General features: G+C 53.9%; 2 protein-coding genes across 2 annotated transcripts in view; both read left to right on the forward strand.

The window, feature by feature from the left end:
* Positions 1 to 3,674: 3,674 nt before the first annotated feature.
* Positions 3,675 to 7,294, forward strand: ARC (activity regulated cytoskeleton associated protein). The gene is made up of 3 exons (XM_007535012.3): positions 3,675 to 5,862; positions 6,139 to 6,287; positions 6,524 to 7,294. The coding sequence occupies exon 1, from the start codon at positions 4,009 to 4,011 to the stop codon at positions 5,197 to 5,199; it is 1,191 nt and encodes a 396-aa protein (XP_007535074.1). The 5' UTR covers positions 3,675 to 4,008; the 3' UTR covers positions 5,200 to 5,862; positions 6,139 to 6,287; positions 6,524 to 7,294.
* Positions 7,295 to 20,072: 12,778 nt separating this feature from the next.
* Positions 20,073 to 25,303, forward strand: part of LOC103124604 (maestro heat-like repeat family member 5) — a 32,144-nt gene continuing 26,913 nt past the window's right edge. Inside the window, exons 1-4 of the mRNA XM_060195912.1 lie at positions 20,073 to 20,158; positions 21,743 to 21,848; positions 23,005 to 23,153; positions 24,578 to 24,664. Coding sequence (XP_060051895.1) covers positions 21,779 to 21,848; positions 23,005 to 23,153; positions 24,578 to 24,664 — 306 coding nt within the window. The 5' untranslated portion in view covers positions 20,073 to 20,158; positions 21,743 to 21,778. The remainder of the gene's footprint in view (positions 20,159 to 21,742; positions 21,849 to 23,004; positions 23,154 to 24,577; positions 24,665 to 25,303) is intronic.

A 25,303-nucleotide genomic window follows, 5' to 3' on the forward strand; every position in this document is an offset into this window, starting at 1 on the left:
ACCTCACACTGGACTACCCAGAACCAGAGCTATAGGGCCACAGAGTAGTTGCAATAGAGAAGCAATGGTCAGTGTGTGTGTGTGTGTGTGTGTGTGTGTGTGTGTGTGTGTGTCTGCCTGTTTGTACCTGGAGCTTGTGCTCACACCCTGGGTGCTAAGTGGTGCTAACTGTGACACCCTAGGAGATTAACAGGATGGGGCCCGGTGGGGATACAGGCAGTCTGGGAAGTTGCCAGGCTGTGTGAGCCCCAGGAGTTGTGCCTGGGGGAGGTTGGAAGGGGGGGAAACTGGACAGATAATCACCCTTCTTTCTCCCAGATTACACTGGGAGGGGCTCGAGGGTCCTTGAGGGACAGGGAGCATGACACAGGACCTTGCTTAGGAAGCACTCCCAGCAAGTGTGGGTTAGCAGGAGGAGGGGAAGGGAAGCTGGGACCAAGGGGTCCCCCTCCAAAGGCAGGTGTGAGGCCTATGGAGAGAGAATTTCATTACAAAAGCAGCCACCAGAAGGCAGGGGCTGCAAGGTGAGGGGAAAGAATGAGAGTCTGAGGCAGAGATGGAATTCCCATAGCCTGTGGACTGGGGAGGGAGCTTCTACCTTGAAATAGGTATTTCAGCATCCCCGGTTCAGTCTCTAGGGGCTGGGAGACTGCAGCCTTGGCAGCAGAAAATCAGGACTGTGGGGGGTGGGGTGAGGGGACTGCTTGGATTCTGGTGTGAACAGACCCCAAAGTCACCCCAGTCTATGCTTCCCACAAAGCCTCCCTTCTAAGGCAGGTGATGGCACAGAGCTGGTAAGTTGCAGAACAGATGGGCTCTGGGGAGAGAGGGTCCCCATCCCTCACACAGGCCCAGCCCCTGGCCCTCCCCAGCTGCACCCCTTAGTCATCATGTTCTGAGTGAGGCACCAGGTGGAGGCTCTGCCATCCTTGCTTGTGGGGAAGGGGCATGGAGGAGCAGGGGGGCAGGCTTGTTGGAAGTAGTCCCCCCCCCCCATCCTAGCCAGCCGTCCTCTTTTCTGGAGGCGGAAGAATGAAGCCCAATGCTTCAGTGCGGGGGTTTACCCAGGGTTTCTGGAGTGATAATTGGGCAGCGATTAAGTGTTCCCTAGCAGAAGCTGTCTCCTGTCACCTGTCACGCGGGTCTGTGGCCTCTGTTCTGTGCCACTGCAGCATGTCCCCTTCTCGCCCACGCTCAGGCTGGAGTGGCACAGGGAAGAGGGTGTGGAGAGGCCTTGAGCAGTGGGCTGCTTGAGAGTCCCTTCCTGCCTGCCTGGCTCCCGCTACCACCAAAGGTGATGATGGCACCCCTACTACAACTTTCAGTCACTTCAGCCCACATACCAACCAACCCCTCTGGGACACTTGTTTCTCTTGGCCCTGCTGAGCTCCCACTCGCCTCTTCCAGAAAGCTCACCGGGAGTTTGCTGCCTGAACTGGGGTGGGGGGAAGGGGAATAAGAGCTACTGTGGGCCTCCAAGTTCAGAGACCAAAGCCCCAGGCAACACAACCCAGTCTTTGTCATGCGGACATTGTCTATGTGGGGGCCCCTGGAGGGTATGTCCCCTCTCCTGCAGTCTGTTCATGGCCTGCCTTCCCTGCTTGGGGCCTCAGACACTGGCACCAGCTCACCTCAGACATATATGCACAGGCTGTGGCCACACGCAGGTCCCCACAGTGACCGCCAGGCTCTTAGCCAGGAAGGCACAGACATGTCACATGGACACACACAGGCGCAGTCTCATCTGGTCCCGGGGAAACACCACCGGGGATGGGATTCCTGTTCCAGTAGTCTCTCTGCCTGGCTTCCCTCCTTGCTCCCAGTCACTCCTCCACCTCCCTTCTCTGCCCACCCACTCGCCTTTAATTAGAAATGCCAGAAGAGCAGTTTCTGGGGGAGCTTTTTTTTTTCTTTCCAGAAAGATACTGGCCCTCCACCCCAGGAAGCAGGTTGGCTGGTGTATATGTGTGTGTGTGTGTGTGTGTGTGTGTGTGTGTATGTGTGTGTGTGTGCAGGAGAGTAGGTGGGTGGGGACTCCTAGAAGGGTCACAGGGAGGGAGGATTACAGAGTTGGGCACTGGCTGCCCCATGCATAAAGGGGGGTGCAGTGTATGTGGGGAGATGAGTGTGTCAGCCAAGATGAGTGGGGGGGGGGCGATGAGTGTGCATGTGGGGCCAGGTGGGGGGCTGAGTGGGGGGTGATGAGTGTGCATGTGGGAGATAGGTGTGTGGGGAGGTCTGAGTGGGGCTATGAGTGTACAGTGTTTGAGGGGGACCCTGGCAGCCTCATGCCTGCTGTAGGTGGTGCCCGCATCTCAGGGGGTGGGCAGTGGTGAGCTATCCATGTCTGGGCAGCATCTGAGGAGCAGGGCCTGAAGCTCTAGGTCAGGGAGAACCCTGGAAGGATGTCTCTTCTCTGCCACTGTTGCCAGGGAGGCTCCAGGGGCCTCCCTCCCAGGGAGTCTCAGCTTCCGGAGCCCCACTCCTTATATGGTGCTTGGCTGTCAGCCTCTCTGACTGCCTGCGACAGCTCCTTTCCCTCCCTCCTCTCTCTCTCTTGCCATTCTCTTCCTCCCTCCTTCTCTTCTCTCTTCTCCTTTCCCCTCCCCTCCCTCCTACCAGTCTAGGCTCTTCTGACCAGGTCCCCACTGTGGGGTTCAGGGGCCAGTACTAAAGATCCTCTCCACGCTCCCCCCCCAAGTAATAGCTTTCAGATTTTCAGATTTCCTGAAGGTACCCAATGGAGAAGTCACAGGTCTCACCAAGGACCTAGGAGCAGGTGCAGCTGGCAGTCCTGTCCAGCCTTTGTTGTGCCAGCACCAATACAGGGGCCCCAGACAGAATCCAAACCTGAATGTGTCCATTATCCTCTGAGGAAATGACCACCCTGGGGGAAGGAGGGGAGACCTGGGGATCCAGAGATTTCTTATCTGAGAACATACACTTGGGTACTTGAGGGTGTGCAGTGGACATGTGTGTGTGTGTGTGTGTGTGTGTGTGTGTGTGTGTGTGTGTGTGTGTGAAGAGTTCTTATACCCTTCAGCTCAAGGGAAGGGGTTTTGCATGCCAGGGTCTTTGCCAGGGCTTATCTGTGGTTCAGCACCCTGCAAAGCTGGAGTGGGAAGGTCAGTGTGTGTGTGTGTGTGTGTGAGTGTGTGTGTGTGTGTGTGTGTGTGTGTGTGTGTGTGTGTGGTGGGGGGAGACTCATAAGATCAGGCTCAGTACACACCCACAGTGAAGGAGCTAGAGGTCAAAGGGGCTTCCTTTTTACCCTTGGGCTGGTGGTTGGGGAGGGGCTGTTGGCAGCAGAAGCACCTACTTCAGGTCCCTCTAGCCACGTACCTGAGCCTCCCCGCCCAGCGCTGGTCTGGTCGGGGGTGGTGGCTGGCCCCCAGCACTGTCCCTCGGGTCTCCGCGAGCTGAAGGAGCCTGGCAGGGGGTGGGGGTATGAGGGGCGGGGAGGGGGGTGGAGTGCAGAGCGGGCGTATTAGTCACCGCGAGCGCCTAGCGTGTGTGCAGGGGGCGGGTCCTCCCTCTGCAGAGCCGGAGTGGGCGCGGGAGGTGGGGCCTGCGGGGAGGGGACGCGGGCGGCTTGCGGGCGGGGAGTGGGGGGTTTGCGCTGAGCCAATGGGAGCGAGCGCCCGGAGAGGGGCCGCCCACGGGCTCCCGGGGCTGCATAAATGAGCTTCCAGCGCGGACTCGGTGCAGAGCTCTGGCTCCAGCCCTCACTGCAGCACCGAGGTGGTCCCCAGAGGCCCCCAGAGGCCCCCAGCAGCACCCAGCAGCACCCAGCGGCACCCAGCGGCACTCAGCGGCACCCAGCGGCACCCAGAGAGCCCGGAGCCGGAGCGAGCCCGCACAGATCGCAAGGTAGGACCGATCGACCCAAGACACAACCAGATCCACCGCAGCAGACGCGTCCGGACAGCCCACCTCGTCGCCCCCTCCACCTCCCCAGAGCACCTTGTGGTCTGCAGTCCCGGCCTTCGACCAGAACCCTCGGCGCAGATGGAGCTGGACCGCATGACCAGCGGTGGCCTCCACGCCTACCCCGGGCCGCGGGGCGGGCCGGCCGCCAAGCCCAACGTGATCCTGCAGATCGGAAAGTGCCGCGCAGAGATGCTGGAGCACGTGCGCCGGACCCACCGGCACCTGCTGACCGAGGTGTCCAAGCAGGTGGAGCGCGAGCTGAAGGGGCTGCACAGGTCGGTGGGCAAGCTGGAGAACAACCTGGACGGCTACGTGCCCACCGGCGACTCCCAGCGCTGGAAGAAGTCCATCAAGGCCTGCCTGTGCCGCTGCCAGGAGACCATCGCCAACCTGGAGCGCTGGGTCAAGCGTGAGATGCACGTGTGGAGGGAGGTCTTTTACCGGCTGGAGCGCTGGGCTGACCGCCTGGAGTCCATGGGGGGCAAGTACCCGGTGGGCAGTGAGCCCGCCCACCACACCGTCTCCGTGGGCGTGGGGGCCCCCGAGAGCTACTGCCACGATGGGGACACCTATGACTACACGGTCAGCCCCTATGCCATCACCCCACCTCCAGTTGCAGGAGAGCTGCAGAGCCAGGAGGCAGTGGAAGCGCAGCAATACCCACCCTGGGGTCCCGGTGAGGATGGGCAGCTGAGCCCAGGAGTGGACACTCAGATCTTCGAGGACCCTCACGAGTTCCTCAGCCACCTGGAAGAGTACCTGAGGCAGGTGGGCGGCACCGAGGAGTACTGGCTGTCGCAGATCCAGAACCACATGAATGGGCCAGCCAAGAAGTGGTGGGAGTTCAAGCAGGGCTCGGTGAAGAACTGGGTGGAGTTCAAGAAGGAGTTCCTGCAGTACAGCGAAGGCACCCTGTCCCGGGAGGCCATCCAGCGCGAGCTGGACCTGCCACAGAAGCAGGGGGAGCCGCTGGACCAGTTCCTGTGGCGCAAGCGAGACCTGTACCAGACCCTGTACGTGGACGCTGAGGAGGAGGAGATCATCCAGTATGTGGTGGGCACCCTGCAGCCCAAGCTCAAGCGCTTCCTGCGCCACCCGCTCCCCAAGACCCTGGAGCAGCTCATCCAGCGGGGCATGGAGGTGCAGGACGGCCTGGAGCAGGGGTCTGACTCCAACTGCCTCCGCCTCTCTGCCGAAGAAGAGAACGAGACCCTCACACCTGCCCTCACCAGCGAGTCTGTGGCCAGCGACCGGACCCAGCCCGAATAGAGGGCTGCCTGCTCCCTGCACCCCGATGTGGCCTTTGCCCATCAGGACTTTCCAGCTGGGCTGACAACTGCAGGGGAGGGAGCCCTGGGCCCTGTCCAGCTTTGTCAAAGCCTGGCCTTGTCCTCTCCAACTGACTGGCACAGATACACCTCATCCAGATGTGGGCTCTGCCCCCACCCCAGGCAGCAAAGTCTCCCTCACCCCTCTGCAGGTTCCCTTCCCCAATCACCCCAGCTCTGTCTGTCTTCCCTGGTTGGGGTCTGCTGGGCTGGTGACTCCACCCTCCACACTCTCAAGACCACAAGATGACATCCCAGCTTCCTCATTCTACTCCATGTTCAGCCCTCTGGGCACTCAGATACCAAGCACCCAGATGTTCCAAGACAGTGGACACCAAGCTCATGGGACAGCCCAGAGTAGAAGCTAAGGCAGAAACAGGGCCATGATATCCTCACTTCCGGATGCCACCCTCTCCTGGCAGTCGCCGCCGAGCCGGCTGGCACCCTTGCCACCGCCGCCGCTGCCAAGGCATCTGGCCAGCCCCGGGCAGAGCAGCTTCCTCCTCCTCCTAGAGTTGAGTCGAGTCGAAGCTGCAAATGTAGCAGCAGCAGCAGCAACCTCAAAAAAACAGACCTGGTGTCCTGGTGCCTCCTGGCCCCTCAGGTAAGCCCTGGCCTCAGTGCACCACCACGAGGGGGCACCAGAGAGCTGGGAGGGACCTGGGCCAAGTCCATTTTCCACATGATTCCTCACCTCTGGGCTTGGAGGCACTTTTAACAAAAGGATGGGCGGGGGTAACATCTGGGAACTGTGGTGGGGAGGGAGGGGGAGTAGCACAGAGACCCCAGGAATCAGAGAGGGATTGGTATGGGGGGTGGGAGGCAAGGTTGGTTGCTGAGCCAGCGCTCACATGGACTGTGCTTTCCTCTCTCACCCCAGCCAGCAGCAGTGATTCACACTGTCTGGAGAAGCCTCACTGAGCTCGCTCCATGACTCACCCAGGCAGTTGGAGGGTCCCACAGGGACTGAGTCCTGCGATCCAGCTAAGGCAGCAGCTGATCTCTTCAGAGCCAGGAGAGTGACAACAGGTAAGGGAATCTGTTCCCTCCTAGGAGACTCCTGTTCTCAGCCTCCCTCCCCAAATCCCCAATTTTCAGTCTCAGTCCCCTCCTACAGTGCTCTGAGCAAGTGGAGAGGCAGAGTAGGGAAGGGAGAGTCCTGTCCCCCTTACTGCCCATCATGTTCTTCCTGCCTAGTGCTGTCCCTTCTCATGTGGTCCAGCCTCCAGCCCTGTCTCTGACGTTTGTGTCTTCCTTCCTCTCAGGTCTGAAGCCTTCCCTAGAGCCCTCGCTGCTGTGGCTCCTGCCCGTTCCTCCTGCAAGCTGCCTCCACAGGAGGAGTGAGGCCATCAAGAAGCACCCTGGCAGAGATGAGAGGAAGCAGACTGGTGCGAGGGCCAGGGCTGCCACTCTGCCCGCCCCACTGGCTTCCGGCCTTCCTGTCCTAGGCCTCCGGCAACTGGAGTCAAGGTGTCTCCCTCCAGCCCAGGAACACCCTCTCTTTGTCTGCCACATGGCCACCCTCTCCTGCCAGAGCAACCCAGAGCCCTGCGACTGAGGCCACAGCCCCTGCCCCTGCCCCTGCCCAGCTCCAGGGGATACTAGGAGCTTCTGCTCCAGGGGCTTATGCAGGTGCTCCCCCAGCCCTGCTGTTGCCCAGGCCCAGTCCCCCAGCCCCCCAGCCCCCCCAGCACCAGAACCCCGGTGCTGGCTGGCTGCTCGTGTCTGCTACCCAAGCAGGCCCTGGCTGGAGGCTTTCTTTTCTGCCTGTCCACTGGAGTTTCCCAGATTTCAGGACCCAATATATGCAGATGACCTTGACTACCTTTCCATCCTGCACCCCTGCTGCCTCCCCCAAATTTTATTTTTGCACATAAGCCACAATCCATCCCACAGATTGGCATGGCTGCAGGAAGGCCCCAGGGGCTTAAGAGTGTGGACCCCCTCATTCCCTGAAGATAAAACCTTGAATGTCAGCCCTCTTCCCCAAAGATAGCCTCTTTTGTAAGATTTTACTAATAAAAAGTGGAAATTTCTTGGAGTGTATGTGCTGCTGTTTCTCACCAGAGATGTCAGTGAGGGATGGAGGTTAAGGGATACAGACAACTTAGGATCCTGTAAGTCTCTTGAGTGCAGACAGATGTTTCTGGAGACCTGGGGGTGGGGGCGTATTTCTTAGGCCCTTCAATAGGGATGCCTGTCAGCACTGGCATCTTTACACAGGAAGGGCGGTCCTCTCTCCCTTTCCCCCTTCCCCCAAAGATCTGTCCTGAGGCAGTCATTGGAGGGAGTAATGGTGGGAGAGGGGAGCCCTTGCATACACTGAGTAAAGGACTTTCTTCCCAGCAAGTCTTCCCACCTGCTGCCTTGCACGGAGTCCCTGGGCATCTCTAGACCACATCTACCACCAGGGTTCAGAACACACAGTGGCCTATGGTGATCCAGGCACAGCAAGGTCCCATCTGGGGGGGGGGGGAGGACCGGAGCCTTGGTCTTATTTGTTCTCTCAGTTCCCTCATCTGCAAAATGGGACTAATACAATGACTGCATGGGTTCAAGGACTTAGAAGTGATGGCCCTCTCGGGCCTCACGTGTGGCTGGCTCACCCACCTCCTTAGAGGGCATCAGACTCCCAGGAGGAGGAAGAGTTGGGTACAGAGCCCTGTACCCAAGAGTGTTCAGTGAGAAGTGGGGCCATGGGAGATGGACACAGAGAAGCTTGTTATGCGGCACTGACTCAGTGAGGAGCTAGCTAGCTGGGCCAGTCCTGAGGCTGTAGGTCTGGCTGGATTTCTGGATATACAGTCTTTAGGTGAGATTTCTTTTTCCTAAGCCAGGGCTTAGCTTTGCATAGAAGGCCTGCCAAGTGAGGCAGGCCCATTAGATGCCCTTTATTCTGAAATTCACCTGATGGTGCCTCCAATCATACTAATAAGAGATAAAAGAGCCAGCGTTATATCAGGGTTTGACCGAAGGGTTAGGGGACAGTACCTGATAACCAGGCATTGATATCCTCTAGATAGTACCTTGAGACAGCCACCAGTCATGTGCAGATTCTTGCTTACCATCCAGCAAAGGGCACTGCTTCCCCCAACTATGCTGCTCTGCTCAGCAGGGTTCAGGTCCAGGTGGGAAACGCAAACCAAGCCTGCACACAGGACCCCTTCACAGCACCATTGGGACTTGGGGAAGAGACCCTGGGAGACAGGAAATCATTAGGCCAAAAGAACAACCTGCCACCATGCTCTCCACAATGCATGGTTTCCTCTTCCTGTTCTTGCCTTTGATTTATGGACGAAAATACGAGGAGAGGAGTGGTAGGTACTGGGGGCTGGGATGGCACACTGGTACCAGTGAGACAGCAGTTTTTCTGGAGAATTACAGGGGCTGGTGGGGGGCTGGAGATACTTCCTCCCTATAATCAGATGTTTGTGGAACAGGAAACAATTCTGCGCACTTCAAGTTGAGGTGCAGTTCTCCATCTTTGTGTCTGGAGAAAAGAGGCCAGAGGGTGTGTCAGGTGGGTGGGTGGAAGTGGGGGCTGTGCCAGCGCCACCTGTCATGGGTCCTCCAGCCCATGTTGCTGGTTTTTCACCCCTCCTTGCCCTGGCACAACCACCCTGCCTGATCCTAAGTGCAGAATGGGAAATGGAGGCCCAGAGGGGCAGTGTGCTTGCTTCCGGTTAGGGAGCAGAGCTGAGCCTGGAGGCAGGCATCCAGAAAGGCCTGCAAAGTGTATTGGAAAGTAGATTTGATCCAGAGTATGTTCATTTCATGTAGCTGAATAAGGCTTGGCTTGCAAAGGAGAACAAACAGGGCTTCCAAGTCTCCTGCAAATAATCATGACAGTGAAAGACTGCTAGCTCCCACTGCCAGGCTGGCTTGATGCTCTTCAGGGTCCTGGGTGGGTGGTCATTGAGCACTGCCCTGAGCCTCCCTCTGTCCAACCGACAGAATCCTCTGGGATGAGGTCATCATAAATATGTGTGTGGGAAGGGGCTGGGTGGTGGTGCACCTGGTTGGATGCACATGTTCCAATGCTAGTGTTCCAGGTTCAAGCCCCTGGTCCCCACCTACAGGGGGAAAGTTTTGTAAGTAGTGAAGCACTGCTGCAAGTGTCTCTCCCGTCTTCTCTATCTCCTGCTTCCCTCATTATTTCTGTCTATAACCAATTAAAAATAAGGATAGTAATATATATATATATATATATATATATATATTTTTTTTTTTTTTAAATGTGTGTAGGATGTGGACCTGTGGGGAGCAGGGCATCAGGGTTGAGTCTTTATGCTCAATACTGTGACCCAGAGGTGCCTCTAGTTGTCTGACCCAAGAAAGGGTGGCAGCTGATCAGCCAAGGTCCCCAGAATATGTTTGCAGCAGCCCTGAGCCCCAGAGACCACTGAACATACTACTCTCCAGAGCAGGCCAGGGCTGTGCCTGGGAAGTCCAGATGATGGTGGCTCACTGGCCACACACTCATGGAAACGAACAGGCTGACACGCTGACCCGGAGTATTCCCTCTGGTGGCGACATTGATCACCTCTGCTCTTACTCACTTGGTCACAGCTGACTTCAAGGAGCTTAAGGGTCAACATTCATGTGGGGTTGGGTGGGGTGTGTGTGGAGGACTGGAGGGACAAGGGGGAAAGGTGGGTGGCAGAGGTCCTGCCTGGCACCTGCCCCTTCCTGGTCACCTGCTGGCTCCATTCCCCACCCCCAGGTCTGGATGCTGTCACTGCAAAGATAGGCAGAGCTGGTCCGTGATGGACTCCCCCACAGCTCCATCTTACCAATGTGGAAACAGAGGCTGGGGAAGCATAGAGTCTCCCGGGTGGGTTTGTAGGATGTGGAACGTTGAAGACCATGTTGCTGAGCCTGCCTCTGATTGGGTGAGGCTGCCCTTTCTCTTGCACCCCAGAAAGGTTCACTACTGCCTTTCTTCCTATGGGGAGCAAAGGAAAAGGGAGTCAAATTTTGAGATGGCTCTGCCTAGGGGTAAGAGGACTGCCGCATCAGGGCCACCTACGTCCCCCCCTAACTGTGTCCCACTGATCCCTGACCCTGAATACCCACCCATCTCTCATTCCAGATGCAGCCTGAACGGTGAGGCTACACTCCCAGGCCTCCTGTGCTTTCCCTTCTTTTCTGGGGTCCCCTGTCAGCAGGATCCCCCGCAGACCTACCCAGCACTCCCCACCCCCGGGGTTCTCCCACACAGCAGCTCTGGAGTTGAGTTCTAGTTTTTCAGCAGTGGCAGCAGCAGCAGGGGTGGCATACATTAACCCACTTATTCCAGGAGGGAGGCTGGCAGGGCTGGCCCTACCCTGTCTGTCTCCCCCTCATTAGCTCTGGAGGCCTGGAGGGTGGGGGCAGGGCAACTGCTGCAGAAGGAGCTCCTGAGTGTTGCCCCCCTCTTCTGAGGTCAAACCTCAGGACTGGAGTGGCTGGTCCTCTGTGGATGGGATGCCAAGGTCAGGGAGAGCCAGGAAGTCACCAAAGCACTACACAGTCCCCTGGAGATCCCTGCCAGGTCTCAGGCAGCAGGACTCCTGTCACAGTGCTCCTTCCCTAACAGGTCCTCTAGGATCCTCTAGGCACCTGATCTTCCCTGACCTCTGTAGTCCCAACTACCCTTACTCAGATCACCTGCTTCTTATCTGGCATGTGGCAGCTGGAAGAGGTCCAGCAGGGTGCCCAGGAAGGTCCCCAGCCCCCTCAGACAGCCCCACTCTGGTCCCTCCAGATGGCAACATCTCTCCAGTGGCCACAACAGGCAGGACTGCAAAGATTTCTTTGGTAGGAACCTGGCTTCAGCTGCAGGCCCTCTGCAGTGCTTGTTCTCAGAGCTAGAGCCGAGCATCCTCCAAGTCCTGGCATCTCAGACCGTGCACTCCTGGACTCTCAGTTTCCCACAGGGGTCCCCATTGAGCCTGTTTTTGTGTTTGTGTTGGTTTGTTCAATGGAAATCCCCTCTCTGGAATAATAAGGGCCTTTATTTATTTATTTATTCCCTTTTTTTTGCCCTTGTTTTTTTATTGCTGTAGTTATTATTGTTGTTATTGATGTCATTGTTGGATAAGACAGAGAGAAATGGACTGAGGAGGGGAAGACAGAGAGGGGGAGAGAAAGATAGACACCTGTAGACCTGCTTCACCGCCTGTGAAGCAACTCCCCTGCAGGTGGGGAGCCGGGGGCTTGAACCGGGATCCTTCTGCCAGTCCTTGCACTTTTAGGCACCTGCGCTTAACCCGCTGTGCTACCGCCCGACTCCCAGAAAGGCCTTTTTTAAAACAGCAAATCATGGGGGCCAGTGGTGGTACACAGCACCAGATTAAGTGCACATAGTACTAAGCACAAGGACCAGCGCAAAGATCCCCATTTGAGCCACCAGCTCCCCACCTGCTGGGGGGGGGTTCACTTCACAAGTGATGAAGCAGGTCTACAGGTGTCTTTCTCTCTCCCTCTCTATCTCCCTCTCCCTCCCCCCAATTTCTCTCTGCTCTACCTAATAAAATGGAAAAAAATGGCCACCAGGAGCAATGGCACTTAGCCATAGTGCTGGCACTTAGCCCCAGCGATAACCCTGGAGGAAGAAATACAAACAAACAAACAGAAATGAAACCAACACACAGATTCAGAGGTTGTGAATGTTCTGGATAAAGCCCCAGTTCTCAGTCAGCCTCTCAGATTCTCAGTCCCTACCCTACCCTCTGCTGCAGTGGGGGGGTGACCTACCTCAGTATTCCTCTCCTCCAGCCCAACCCTCAGTCTCTAGCTCTGCTCCTTCCCTCTCTCCAGAAACCACAGGCCCCTCCTCCTCATTGTGGCAGACTGTATTTCTAGAAAGCCCTGGAAACAAGCCCCTGTCCATCTCTCCAGAGGTTCCACTGCCGCTCTCACTAACTGGCTGTTCCCACCAACCCCTCTCCTCATGGCACCCCTTCAGTGGGCTCCTCCAAAAAGCTTTCTGACATACCCTCCTGGAGAGAGCCCTGGGCCTGGGCACAGGCCCACTGTAGTAACCTCTAGCTATAGTCTCCTGAGCACAGGCCTGGATTTCACAGGGACTGAGAGGTGCCCCTCCCCATCTGAGTCCCTTTCCAGGGACTCTGACCTCTGGGAGCTGTGGAGGCTGCTGGGAACTAGAACAGGCAAAGTGGGCCCCAGTTGTGACCCTATCTCCCAGCTGTAGTTCTGTTCAGGACACACCAAGGCTGGGCTCAGGGTGCCCCCAGAAACAAAGACTTAAAAAATTTTATTAGTGATTTAATAATGATTAACAGGATTGTAAGATATCAGGATGCAATTTCAAACAGTTCCCATCCCTTCCATTGGAAGCTTCCCTGTTCTTTATCCCTCTGGGAGTATGAACAACATTCTTTTATAGAAAGTGGAAAGTCTGGCTTCTGTAATTCCTTCTCCACTGGTCATGGACATTGGCAGTTCCATCCATACTTCCAGCCTGTTTCTATCTTTTGCTAGTGGGGCAGGACTCTGGGGAGGTGAGATTCCAGGACACATTGGTGAGATCATTTGCCCAGGGAAGTCAGGATGGAATCATAGTAGCCTCTGTAACTTGGTGGCTGAAAGATGGTAAGATATACACCAGGACAAATAGTTCAAGCTGTTCCTCAAAGAGCAGCTGTTTGAGGAGTGAACAGATAGAACGAGGAGGCGGGTCAGGAGAGTCCCTGCCAGTATGGGTGGCCTGACCAGCATTGACAAGCCCTCTCTGATACCACCCTGGCCTGCCCCCTACATATCTCACTGGGACCACAACTCTCATCCCCCCCCCCCTTTGGGGATGATGCTGTCTGAAGAACTCCTGTTTGTCCTCTAAAGTCTTCTTACCCACTCCTTCATGAGACATTCCTATAGCCCACACCTTGGAATCACCTCTGGAGAGCCCATCTAGCTGGCTCTCCCCAGCCTCCCCATCCATCCGTTGTTCCCCAGCAACAGAGGCTTTAGTCCCTGGCCCTGTGCCTGCCCCCTCGGCCAGCAGTATTGTGTGCTCCAGGCTGCCCCTCCTCAGAGGCCTGGGCTCCCAAGGCTGACGTGTCTGGCATCTTCCGTGCCAGGAGTCTAGGCTGTGAAGGAGGCTATTTTTAGCCTTTGTTATCCCTGTAATTATATTGTCTCGTTGTGCCCTGGTGCCTGGTAAAATTGTGCCAGAACATGTCAGTCTGTCTCTCTGCACTCAGGGGAAACAGGAACGAGGGAGACCCGTGGCAGGGAGTGAGTGGGCATGAGCCTGGAATGATGTCAGAGGACTACCCCCCACCCCCAGCTCTGTTATAGCCAATTCCATCCTGGGAATCCTAGCATGAGAGTTCTGTGGACCAGACTAGAAGGGAGGAAGGTAGCAGGCTGGCTGGGGGCTCATCTCATGTGCCCTTCCTGGAGATAGAGCCTGGCCTGTTGGAGAGTGGTTTGCCGAGGAGTCACGAGGACACAGCATTGTTCTTCTCTCTCTCATTCTCTCTCTCTCTCTCTCTCTCTCTCTCTCTCTCTCTCTCTCTCTCTCTGCCTCCAGGGTTATTACTGGAGCTTGGTGCCTATACTACGTATCCACTGCTCCTGGTAGCTATTTTTTCCATTTTACTGGGTAGGACAGACAGAAACTGAGAGAGATAGGGAAGATAGATAGATAGATAGATAGATAGATAGATAGATAGATAGATAGACAGACAGACCTGCAGACCCGCTTTGCCACTTGTGAAGTGTACCCCCTGCAGATGGGGAGCCAGGGGCTCGAACCCTGATCCTTCCAGTGGTCCTTGCACTTAGTACTATGTGTGCTTAACCAAGTGTGACACTCAGCACTGCTCTTCTCTGACCTCTGGGTGAAGCCAGAGGTTGTGGTCCACTTAGAACTCAAGTGTCTCTTCTGGAGCCCTGTGGCCCTTGGGGTCCTTGTAGGGCTGCTCCTTTTCGCACAGCAGCAGAGCTCAGTACCTTGGAGGGCTTTGCATGGATAATAGATGGAGTTCTGGAGTCCATCTCTTGGGCTGGAATTCCACATCTCCCTGGAGACCCATTCTACCATCACCTGCTAGTGGTGGGTGGTGTCAGGCCACCTCCTCAACAAAGTGTCCCTGCTGCTTGATCTCATCAGAGTGAAGCCCAACAAGTCACTCACCCTGTAGGAATCCCTCCCATCACAGCCCTGTGCTCCAGAGAACCAGCAGGGCTCTTGGCTGGCCTTCAGGGTTCCCCTAAACAGCTAACACCTTCTGCCCCTGGGATGTTCCCATCAATCCCAGTCTGTACCCTACAGCTCTGGGAGGGCTCTGGGAGCAGGAGGGAGGGGGGAATCCCTCAACCAGGCTGGGCTACTGCCATGCTTGCTGCTCCCTGGATGATCATTCCATAAAGTTGTTGTTCTTTATTTAGTGCCTCTCTGTTTCCCCCTCTTGCCTCCTCCCTCATCCAGGCATTGCTATGGAAACCAAGCAGTGGTACCCGTGGCCTCCTGGATGGAGGGTTTCATCTGTATGTATGTGTGTTTCTGCCTGTGCCTGCCTGTTAGTGTATCAGCAGGTGCCTTTGTGTCTATATCTGTGTCTGCATCTCTGTGTATCTCTCTGCGTCTGAATCTCTGTGTATCTCTCTGCATGTAAGGTGGGGAACTCTGAAAAAACACCTTCCCTCCATACCAGGCTCCTGGAGGACATCAGAAGGTGTGGAGGAGAGTGACTACCAGGAACCCCACATTCTCTCTCTTTTTAAAATTGCTATCAAGTTATCTCTGGGACTCACTGCCTGCTTGACAAATCCACTGCTCCTAGTGACCATTTTGTCCCTTTTCTTTTCTTTTTGACAGGATAGAGTGAAATTGAGAGGGAAGGGAGAGAAAACTAGAGACAGAGAGTGAAACCTCATATGCAGAACATAGATGAATATACAAATGTGGAAAAAATATCAACCTATTTTCAAGACTGTGGGAGAACTATAGTGGTTATCTATGGGTGGGGGTGGGGCTGGGGACACAGACCTTTGGTGACAAGAGTGGTAAAAAAAAAATAGTGTTCTGGTTTCCCATGCACACAACCAAAAGAGAGAAGGAGAGACAGAGATAGACAGAGAGAGGGGGGCAGAGAGGGGGGAGAGGGAGAGAGAGAGAGAGAGGGAGAGAGAGGTGGTGGAGATGGGAGATAGATGCTTCACCTCTAATGAAACTTCCTGCCTTTAGGTGGGGACCAGGGGCTTAAACCCAGGTCCTTTTATATAATAATGTTCATCACTGCCCAGACTCAGGACCCACATTATCAAGATCCTTCTAGCCTCCACTCCGGGACTGCAGTCCCTGTCACTGTCACTGTTCTGGGTTGTCACCATCCTGTCTCTGGTTGACATCAGGTTGACCATCACTCTTCAGAAAGGTCACCTTGCAGCAACAGTACTCCCACCTCTGCTGCTGCTCCTCCCTCTTGACCTAGAAGGGGCAGCAAACACCCCTGGCTAAGTTCCAGTCTTCTCTCCCACATGACCTCAGGATGTCACTTGACTGCAGGAATCCCCAGCCATCCCAGGTTGGAGAGGGTGAGGAGGAAAGTGGCACTGCAGCCCTGCTCCCCACACACTCATGGGGGTCCAAGACCTCTTGGTTCATCCCCCCATCTCTGATGCTCTACTGTGACAGTGCCTGGCATTCCCTCCTGGCAGGTGCCTGCCCTGCTCTGTGCAGGATGGAGGAGAACCCAGCGTGGAGGCTGGTATTTTCAACTGAAGTTCCAACTCAGCCACTTGCCACCGGTATCCATCCACCTAAGAGACAGCCTGTTCCTGGAGTCTGAGCCACAGTGGGAGAGAACCCATCCTTGGGCATTTCTGACAGTTTTCCCTCCCACTCCCAGTGGGACCTTGGGAGGCAGGGCAGGGCAGGGCAGGGGCTATGGGTTGGTGGCACTCTGGAGAAACCAAAGCTAAAGCATCACATCCCAGGGTGAAGTCAGATGAGGTTCCCAGGTTGGGCATGGTCAGGTTGGGCATGGTGGCATGCTTTCTGGCATTCTTCATCCCACATACCTAACGTGAGGAACAAACAATCTAACATTGGCCAAAGACTGATGTCCTCCTCCTAGTCAAAGATTGGGCATGACTGCTGCCCTCCCCATGCTAGCCACACAGTGCTAAGAAGCTCTAGCCATTGACGAAAAGTACATAGAATACACTCAGTGTGAAAAGAAGACATAAAATGGTCCCTGTTTGCAGATGGAATCATTATCTAGGTACATAAAGTTCAAGGATTCTACAAAAGACTCCTAGAGCTGACAAGTTGAATATATAACAAAGTTGCAGGATATAAGGTCAACAAATAAGCAGTATTTTTAAAAAGTATTTATTTTCCCTTTTGTTGCACTTGTTTGTTTTTATTGTTGTAGTTATTGTTGGATAGGACAGAGAGGAATGGAGAGAGGAGGGGAAGACAGAGAAGGGGAGAGAAAGACAGATACCTGCAGACCTGCTTCACTGCTTGTCAAGGAACTCTCCTGCAGGTGGGAATCCTGGGTCCTCGAACCGGGATCCTTACACTGGTCCTTACTCTTTGTGCCATGTGCACTTAACCCACTGCGCTACTGCCCGACTCCTATAGGCAGTATGTGTATGTCCTTGCAGTGAACATGCATGGGCCAAAGCCAGAATACAAAGCCATTTATAATTAATGGGGAGAAAATGAAAGACATGGGTATAAAGTTAACAGAACACATAAGGAACTAGCCTGCTGTAAACTACAAAGGATTAGCGACATGAAAGAAGTTCGAAAGATATGGAGAGACATGCCAGGTTTATGGACTGGGAGATCTAACAGAAAAGAGGTATCATCTTCTCAAACTGATATACAGATTAAAGACAATTTATAGTACTGAGCACAGGGACCTGCGCATGGAGCCAGGGGCTCAAACCTGGTTCTCCTCCTGTAGGGGGGATCTTTGCAAGCTTCACAAGGGGCAAAGCAGGTCTGCGGGCATCTATCTTTCTCTCTCCTTCATCTCCCTCTCCTCTCCCAAGTTCTTCCTTTCCTACCCAATAAAATGGAAAGAAAAACTGCCTCCAGGAGCAGTGTATTTGTAGTAATGGCACCGAGTACCAGTGATAACCCTAGAGGCAATAAATAAATGAATATAAAGACGCAACAAGACCTTTTGAACATGAGATGAGGTTATCCTAAAATTTACATAGAAGAGCAAAGGAACTGGAATATCCAGAAATAATATTTATTTATTTGTAAATTTATTTATTTATGAGAAAGAAAAGAGGAGAGGGAGAGAGAGAATCAGAGCATCACTCTGGCATATGCAATGCTGAGAAATGAACTTGGGACCTCATGCTGGAGCACCCAACACTTCATCCACTGCACTGCCTCACAGACTGTAAGAGAAAATGCTGAAGAAAATAAAACTCAACAGACAGAAGCCTCTCAGGGGAAATGTCACTTCTATGATAAAGAAGAATATAGTGGCTGGAGGACATGTAGGAGAGAGGGGCTAAGCCCCCTAGGCTGGCAGAGTGGATATGCACTGGCATCTTTGGTATGAGGTGGTGAGGGCAGGGAGAGAGCTTGCAGCCAGTTTCAAAGCTCCAGGGCTGCAGGCAGGGAGGGGAAGTGGGCCTAGTTACACCCCAACTGTCCTCCCAGGCACTGACTTATGATGGGCTAATTGCATCCCTGGAAGGGAATGGCAGCCTTGTGGGGAGGGCACTGCCCCATGGCATTTGAATTGGTTTCTTATTATTTAGGGTTTGGGGAAGTGTGACCTCAGGCTGCAGGAGCTGCAGGGGTTGGGGAATCAGCTTTATAAGAAGGGAACTCCCAACTTCTGGTATGAGAAGCCAGTGAGTCCAAACCCAGGGGAGGAATTTCAGCAGTGACACTCAGTGCTGCAGGGATCTGGGTCCTCAGGTGTTGCTGTAAGATCCAATTCAAATTAACTGTTGGGAGTTGGGAGGTTAAGTACACGTGGCGTGAGTGCAAGGACCGGAGCAAGGATCTCAGTTCAAGCCCCCGGCTCCCCACCTGCAGGGGAGTCGCTTTACAGGCAGTGAAGCAGGTCTGCAGGTGTCTATCTTTCTCTCCCCCTGTCTTCCCCTCCTCTCTCCATTTCTCTCTGTCCTATCTAGCAACGACAATATCAATAACAACAACAATAATAACTACAACAAGTATAAAAAACAAGGGCAACAAAAGGGAAAATAATTATTAAAAATTTAAAAATAACAAAAAATTAAAATTAATTGTTGAGGCAAAAGATAGAGTTGAAGCAAAGCTTTTATTCTTTCATTTTTAAAATTTTTATTTATTTATTATTGGATAGAGACAGAGAGAAATTGAGAATGGTGGGGAAGACAGGGTGGGAAAGAGAGACTCCTGCAGCCCTGCTTCACCACTCATGGAGCTTTCCCTGCAGGTGGGGACCAGGGGCTTGCACCTTGGTCCTTGTGCATTGTAATGTGAGCACTGCCTGGCCCTAACTTTTATTCTTCTGAGAAAGGGCATGCAGCCTACAGAATGGCAATCAGGCAGTAGCACAACCCCAGCCCCTGCTTCCTCTTTTATACCTGACGAAATTGTCCCCTCTGCCCTTGGGCTGCGTTTCAGAGTTCCCAGAACCTGTCAGAGTCAGCAGACATGGTGACTTCTGCCAGCACCCCTTCTGGCTCCTTCTGGGCCTAGGAGAAGTGACATGCAAGCCGAACAAGCCTAAAGACCACGTCCTCCAACTGTCCAGGGTGTCAGTTAGAGAACGGAACCCTTGGGGCAGGTGGCAGCTTATTGGGAGACAGGGCTGATTGGGTACTGCTGCTGGCGATTTCCAGACAAACTTCCTCAGGCATTGAATCCCCAGGGACAGGAAACCACGCACCCTGCAGAAAGGTCTCTTGGGAGGTACCCAGCCCATCCCTCTGGGTGCTGAGCTCTCCCCCAGGATGCCCGGACCCTTTGAAACCCCCAGCATGATGCACCCAGAACAGTCTCTTTAAAATGCTCCCCAGCACTGCTGCTATCCCGGGCCCCAGGCTGCTGCCTCTAGACCTTTTATCTTTTTTTTTTCTCTGAGAATGAGGCCCATTGTCAGTAGCAATTTTGATGGTGGTCCAATGGCTTCCCTCTCACCATCTCTGCATGACAATGTTGGCAGAAGTCCAAATACAGCTGCCCTACTCAGGGTGCACTACCTGACCACTTCCTTTGCTTTTCCCCCAACTCTGCAGAATCATTAAATGTCTTCAAAATCCCTTCAGCTGTGACTGTGGTGGAGGGGGTCTCTAAGAGAATTATTTCCTTCTTATCTTTTTTTTTTTATTATTTATTCCCTTTTGTTGCTCTTGCTGTTTTATTGTTGTTGTTATGATTAGTGTCGTTGTTGCTGGATAGGACAGAGAGAAATGGAGAGAGGAGGGGAAGACAGGGGGAGAGAAAGATAGACACCTGCAGACCTGCTTCACTGCCTGTAAAGCGACTCCCCTGCAGGTGGGGAGCCGGGGGCTCAAACCGGGATCCTTAAGCCAGTCCTTGCACTTTGCATGGCATGCGCTTAACCGCTGCGCTACAGCCAACCAGATGAGACTGTCCCGCCCTAAGGTCACTGAGGATGACCTGAGAACCTGTCTGTGGCAGCAGCTGGAGGCGACATACATAGGGAGAACACTCCCCTGGTCCCCCAGGTGTGGGTGGATTTCCTCCACCTTGCTTTTGCTGCCTTCCTGCCCCAAGAGCCTGTCCTCACTGCTTCCTCTCACCCTTCCCCAGACCACCCACCTCCAGGCCTGAGGGCCTGACCCCTCCTGTGTTGCCCTCCTGGGTCCCTGAAGCCAAGGCCTCTGAATTGGGGAACCGGGCAGAAGCCCTGACCAGTGCCCTCCAACTACTGGCACCACCTCCTGGGGCTCAGGTAACACCACTGAAGCTGTGTTCAGCCCTTAACCTCAGCTCAACTTTGGTTGGAAAGGAGTGTGTGGCTGTTCTCTGTGAAGACATCATCCAGACTCCCTGCCAGATGGGGTTGGACATTGTGGAAAGGGTACAGGATAAGAAGACATCACTGGGAAATGGAACCTGGGGATAACGCTGGAAGTTTCAAAAAGAATCAAACATTTTTTTCTTTTTACTTTCCATATCATCCACTAGTCTTCAGAGGCCAAGAACTGGGGATCACGGGGACCCTGCTGCTATTTCCCAATAGCTACATTAAGCCCACCAGGGACACTCAAGCCATTTAGGTTTCTTGATTCCAAGATGCAGAATCTCTGGCCAAATATCAAATCGTCCACCTACTCCTTTTTGCATTAATGCCTTCAGATAGCCCTGGGTTGGTGGGGTGGCAGCTCTGGGGGTCTTGGGGGCAGATTAAGAGGACAGCTTGGAGATTCACTGAGAGTCAAGGTTAAAGGTATAACCCAGGGGGCCAGGTGGGGGAGAGACTTCAGGAGGGTTGTACTGGTACCCAGGGTGCAACCCAGAGAGGGGCCTGCAGGGAGTCCAGGGGCCACAAAGCAAGGCTGAAAACCTCACAGTCACTTGGGAGGCTGAACCTGAACACAGTGGCACATGGGAACAAGGCTCCTGTTACCTCCTGGTGCTGGGACTGGGGTAGGCTTGGCCAGTGCCAGGAAGGGTAAAGGGCTGAGCAGGGCCAAAAGCTTGCCCTGCAGTCAGAAGGACCCCTTGGACTTGTGCTGAACTCTGGGTCAGAGGCTGGTCAGTGCAGAGGTCAGTCTGGATGCCATGCTGACCATAGACCTACTCAGAGGCTGGGCCGGTCATGCTTAGTTCAACCCCTGGTCAGCTCACAATGACCCTTGCCTGGTGTCCCAGTGATGGCTCGCATCCTAGCTGTGGGGGTAAAGTCAGTGTGGACACTGGTGCCTGAAGTCTGGACAAGGAGCAGTAAGGCCAGCTGAGAGGGATGGGTTCCTGGCACAGGCTGGTCCAGGGTCTTTAGGAGGCTGGCAGCTCTGGAAGGTCCTACCTCAGCAGGCAAAGAGTCTCCCCTTCCTCTTCAAGGTCCCACAGAGGCTTATTGAGGGAGGTCAAGTAATGTTGGGGGACTGGCTGAGGGGAGCTCTAGTGTTGGAGAGTTGACTGAAAGACCCTACAATTTTAGGGAACTGAGGAAGCCTGCAATATTGCAGGAAGGAGCTAGAGGAGGAACTTTGTAGTTGAGGTGCTGACTGACGGCCTCTATAATTTTGGGAGACTGAGAAACCCTGTAATGTTGGGGGGCTGACTGGGGGACTTTGTGATGTTGAAGGGCTGACTAAGGGCTGCTATAATATTGGGGAGGGGCTAACTGAGGGACATTGTAATGTTGGGGGTCTGACTGAGGGACATTGTAATGTTGGGGGGCTGACTGAGGGATTTTGTGATGTTGAGGGGCTGACTAAGGGCCTGTATAATGTTGGGGAGCTGACTGCAGACCCTGCAGTGTCAGAAGGGGTGACTGAAAGCTCAGTCTCTGAACTTGCTCCTCCCCCAGACCCCGGCCCGGGAGCTGTCCCTAGGAGCTGTCTCTATGGTAGCTGCCATCAGCAACGGTGTCCCCTCTGCCTACCGGTCCCAAATGCAGAAAAACCTGGACAAAGGTGAGCAGGGTCAAGGGGCTCACTTAGGCAGGGAGTGAATGGAGATGGAGGGGCTCTGGATGCTGCCCTGGCCCCCAGTTTGAGCAGATCCTGTGGGGTGAGGTTGCACGGAGGAGGTGGGTGTCACTGGGGCGTTCACTGAAGCCACATCACTCTCTTTTCTCCAATCTTGTGCTCACACTGCATTTAGAGAGGCTGGGAGATGCTGGGACACACATGGCAGGTTCCCATCAGGAAAGGGCCAGAGCAGAGCTGTGAGTCTGGCAGGCAGGTTAGAGATATGCAGAGGTGACCCAAGCTGTGTGGCCATGCTGAGAGGCGGGGGTGTCACCTGACACTGAACCTGACAGCTGACTTTGTTCCCACTCCCCACATTACACTGGCTTTGAACATCATTCTTTTCTGTTCTCATCTAAGGCACTGACTCTCTTCACAAGAATTCCTGGGCAATTTGGATAGCCATAGGTTCCAGCTCCCAGGCTTTTTTTTTTTTTTTTTTTTTTTCTGGTAAGAAGCAGAGTCTACCACTCACTGTTTTGAACATCTATCTTGTTTGCATTTAATATTCAGAGTTCAGTAGTCTCTGCACAGTCACTGTTAACTGCATTGGAAGAAGTCATACATTCATTTTAGTCTTTTCTGTTTGGGTTGCGAAAACTACCTGTTCTCGAGATCCTACTACAAACTCTAGAAGAGCTTTCCCCTTGGTTTCTGTCTTTGTGTCAAATTTAGAAAGCCCCTATGGGTCCTGGGCCTATGGATAGCACAGGTCAAACTCCTCTGAGTATTGATAGTAGCAGAGATGCAGATGTGGCAGGAAGCTGCTGTTGATTTGGGTGGAAGGAGTAGGCTAGAAATCTAGGTGAATTTCTTTCCCAATTGGTGGTTCCCTTGGCATCATGCTCCTCATCTGTGTGCCTGCCCCTCCTCTCCACCTCAGTCCCTGGGTCCTTTGGTCCCCGACTCCCTGCATTCTCAGCCCCCAAGGTCTGTTCCTCAGCCCTTTCTGACTGCTAGCACATCATTCTTATAAACACACAACAAAGGCCAAAGAATGGTTTCTGCCGGGAAGTTCAGGGGCCCAGTAGGGGTGCAGTTGAAGGGTGTGGGGATTCTGCTATGCACCATCTGCTTCTCTGCTTCTTTGTCTCTGCAGACACCTTAGACAGGGTGGTTATAGTAGAGCCCTCATGTGATGGCCCACCCTGGGAGCCAGTGATGGTCAGGAGAATCCAGGCCATGTCAGTGGAGGAAAGGACGTCGGTGATGAAGACAGTGCGCAGCTACATTGAGGTGCCCAGACAGGTGGGGCTCCACACCACCCCCAACTTCAGGGCTACTGGGGGGATCTCTAGGCTCCCGGGAGTCCTGCACTTGCTAGCACATAAGGCCAGAAGGTACTGAAAGGTATGGAGATGGCGGGTTGTTTGTATGTCCAGTTCTTGTCACTTGGTTCTGGGACAGACTCACTGTGTGTACATGAGTCAGATGGGAGGCCAAGTCACCATGGGGAGACAGACATCCCCAACCTAGAGCTGGGGGTTACTCAAAAGAACTAGGCAAGGCAGGTTCACTTCTTTTGGGTTACCTTCAGGTACTGGGTGGGTCTCCCAGCTCGAGCCTCCTTTGAGTATTCTTCAGACAGCTTGGGGGCAGCTGAACTGTGCCCCGAAGCACCATATGCCCCGGCACTGTGGGGAGATGTGGAGGCCCTGTCCAGTGTGAAGGCTTGTGTGAGGTCCACCGAGGTTTGAGTGAAGCAGAGGAGGTTCTGGACCCTCACTTCAGGCTGTAGATTGTTGGGGCCCAAGGGCCAGGGAGTATCATAGGGTACATGTGATTGAGGAAGATGAGTTTCTAGGACACAGCTGTGCTTTGGAAGAAGAGGAACTAGGAGGAAGCTCATCCATTCTGAAAGAGAGACCCTCTCAGGGCTAGGGAGATAGCTTACTGACTCGGAGGTCCCAAGTTCAAGTCCCACTATCACCACCATAAGCCTGAGTTGAATAGTGCTCTGATAAAAACAAAAACAAAAACAAAAATAAAAGGTAGTTGTGCCATCAAAATAATTCAGCCTATGTCAATGCCCCAAGGTCAGTGAGAGATAGCAGGAGAGGGTGGAGGGTTCTCCTAGGGATGCCTACAGAGTCATGTACTCTGTCCTCTTGGAGATGGGCTGTGGGGTGCGAAGGCTAGGGGGAACTGTTAGAATCACACTCCAGGGAGTCGGGCAGTAGTGCAGTGGGTTAAGCGCACATGGAGAGAAGTGCAAAGACCAGCAGAAGGATCCCGGTTCGAGCCCCCAGCTCCCCACCTGCAGGGGTGTTGCTTCACAGGCAGTGAAGCAGGTCTACAGGTGTCTATCTTTCTCTACCCCCTCTGTCTTCCCCTCCTCTCTCCATTTCTCTCTGTCCTATCTAACAACGATGACATCAATAGCAACAACAACAATAACTACTACTACAATAAAAAACAAGGGCAACAAAAGGGAAAATAAATAAAATATAAAAAAATATAAAAAGTCAATCCAGATGAGTGCTGGAGTATCCCTGGCAGGCGGCACCTGGCCTGCCCTCTCCCAGTCTCTGGGGAATACAATATTCTCTGCCTGCTGATGGGTTGACTGTCATCCCTGGGGGTTCCTAGTGAACTCGAGGCTCCATTCCCCCTTCCTTCTGTCCCAGACATCCTGAGCCCTTGCTAAATATGCATGTACACTCTTTCCCCAGGTCATCATGAAGGAGCAAGTGTCAGATACCAGCTTCCAGGGCCTCCTGACACCCTTGAACCTGGACCCCATGGAGCCTTTGGAGAAGGTCAGTGCCTGAGCAGGGCTGCTCAGTGCCTCCCACAAGACTGCTCAGGTCCCTCCCCTTCCAGATTCACTTACCTGCCATGAACTATGCCTGTGGAAAGTTTTGGAAATGCAGGAGGGGGCCAGAAGCCTAGAGGAGACTCTGTTCAGATCTGGGTTGCTCCCAAACTCCAGGCCATACTGGGTCAGCAAGTGGCCTCATGGTGTCACTTTATCTTTTTGGATGATGGCTGTCAGCCAACCAGGCCCTCTTCTGGAGCCCAGGGATGTAGCAGTGGACAGTAGCTGGGACAGAGATGCCTAGCCTCACGGGCCTCCCCCACAAGGGTGAGGTAGGGAATGGGGAAGCCAATAAGGATAACTGGGGAATGTGTTCACTCAAGGATAGGAACAAGAGGAAGATAAAGTGGGATTCCTGAATATTCTGTGTGTCTTTTGTACCCATGCAAACTGTGCCCAGGGAACAGAGGGGATCTTGGATTTGTTGTGAGTACCAATGCTCAGGACTGAAGCATGCTGGGGATACTGGGTCTGAGCTCCCCATAGGTGCTGGAAGACAAGGAGGCTATGTCCCCCACTCAGTCCCCTCATCACCACAGAAGAAACTGCATGGCCACTGGGTAGTTTGGCTGGGTCTCAG

The sequence above is a fragment of the Erinaceus europaeus genome, chromosome 8 (assembly GCF_950295315.1).
Source record: "Erinaceus europaeus chromosome 8, mEriEur2.1, whole genome shotgun sequence".
Taxonomy (NCBI): Eukaryota; Metazoa; Chordata; class Mammalia; order Eulipotyphla; family Erinaceidae; genus Erinaceus; species Erinaceus europaeus.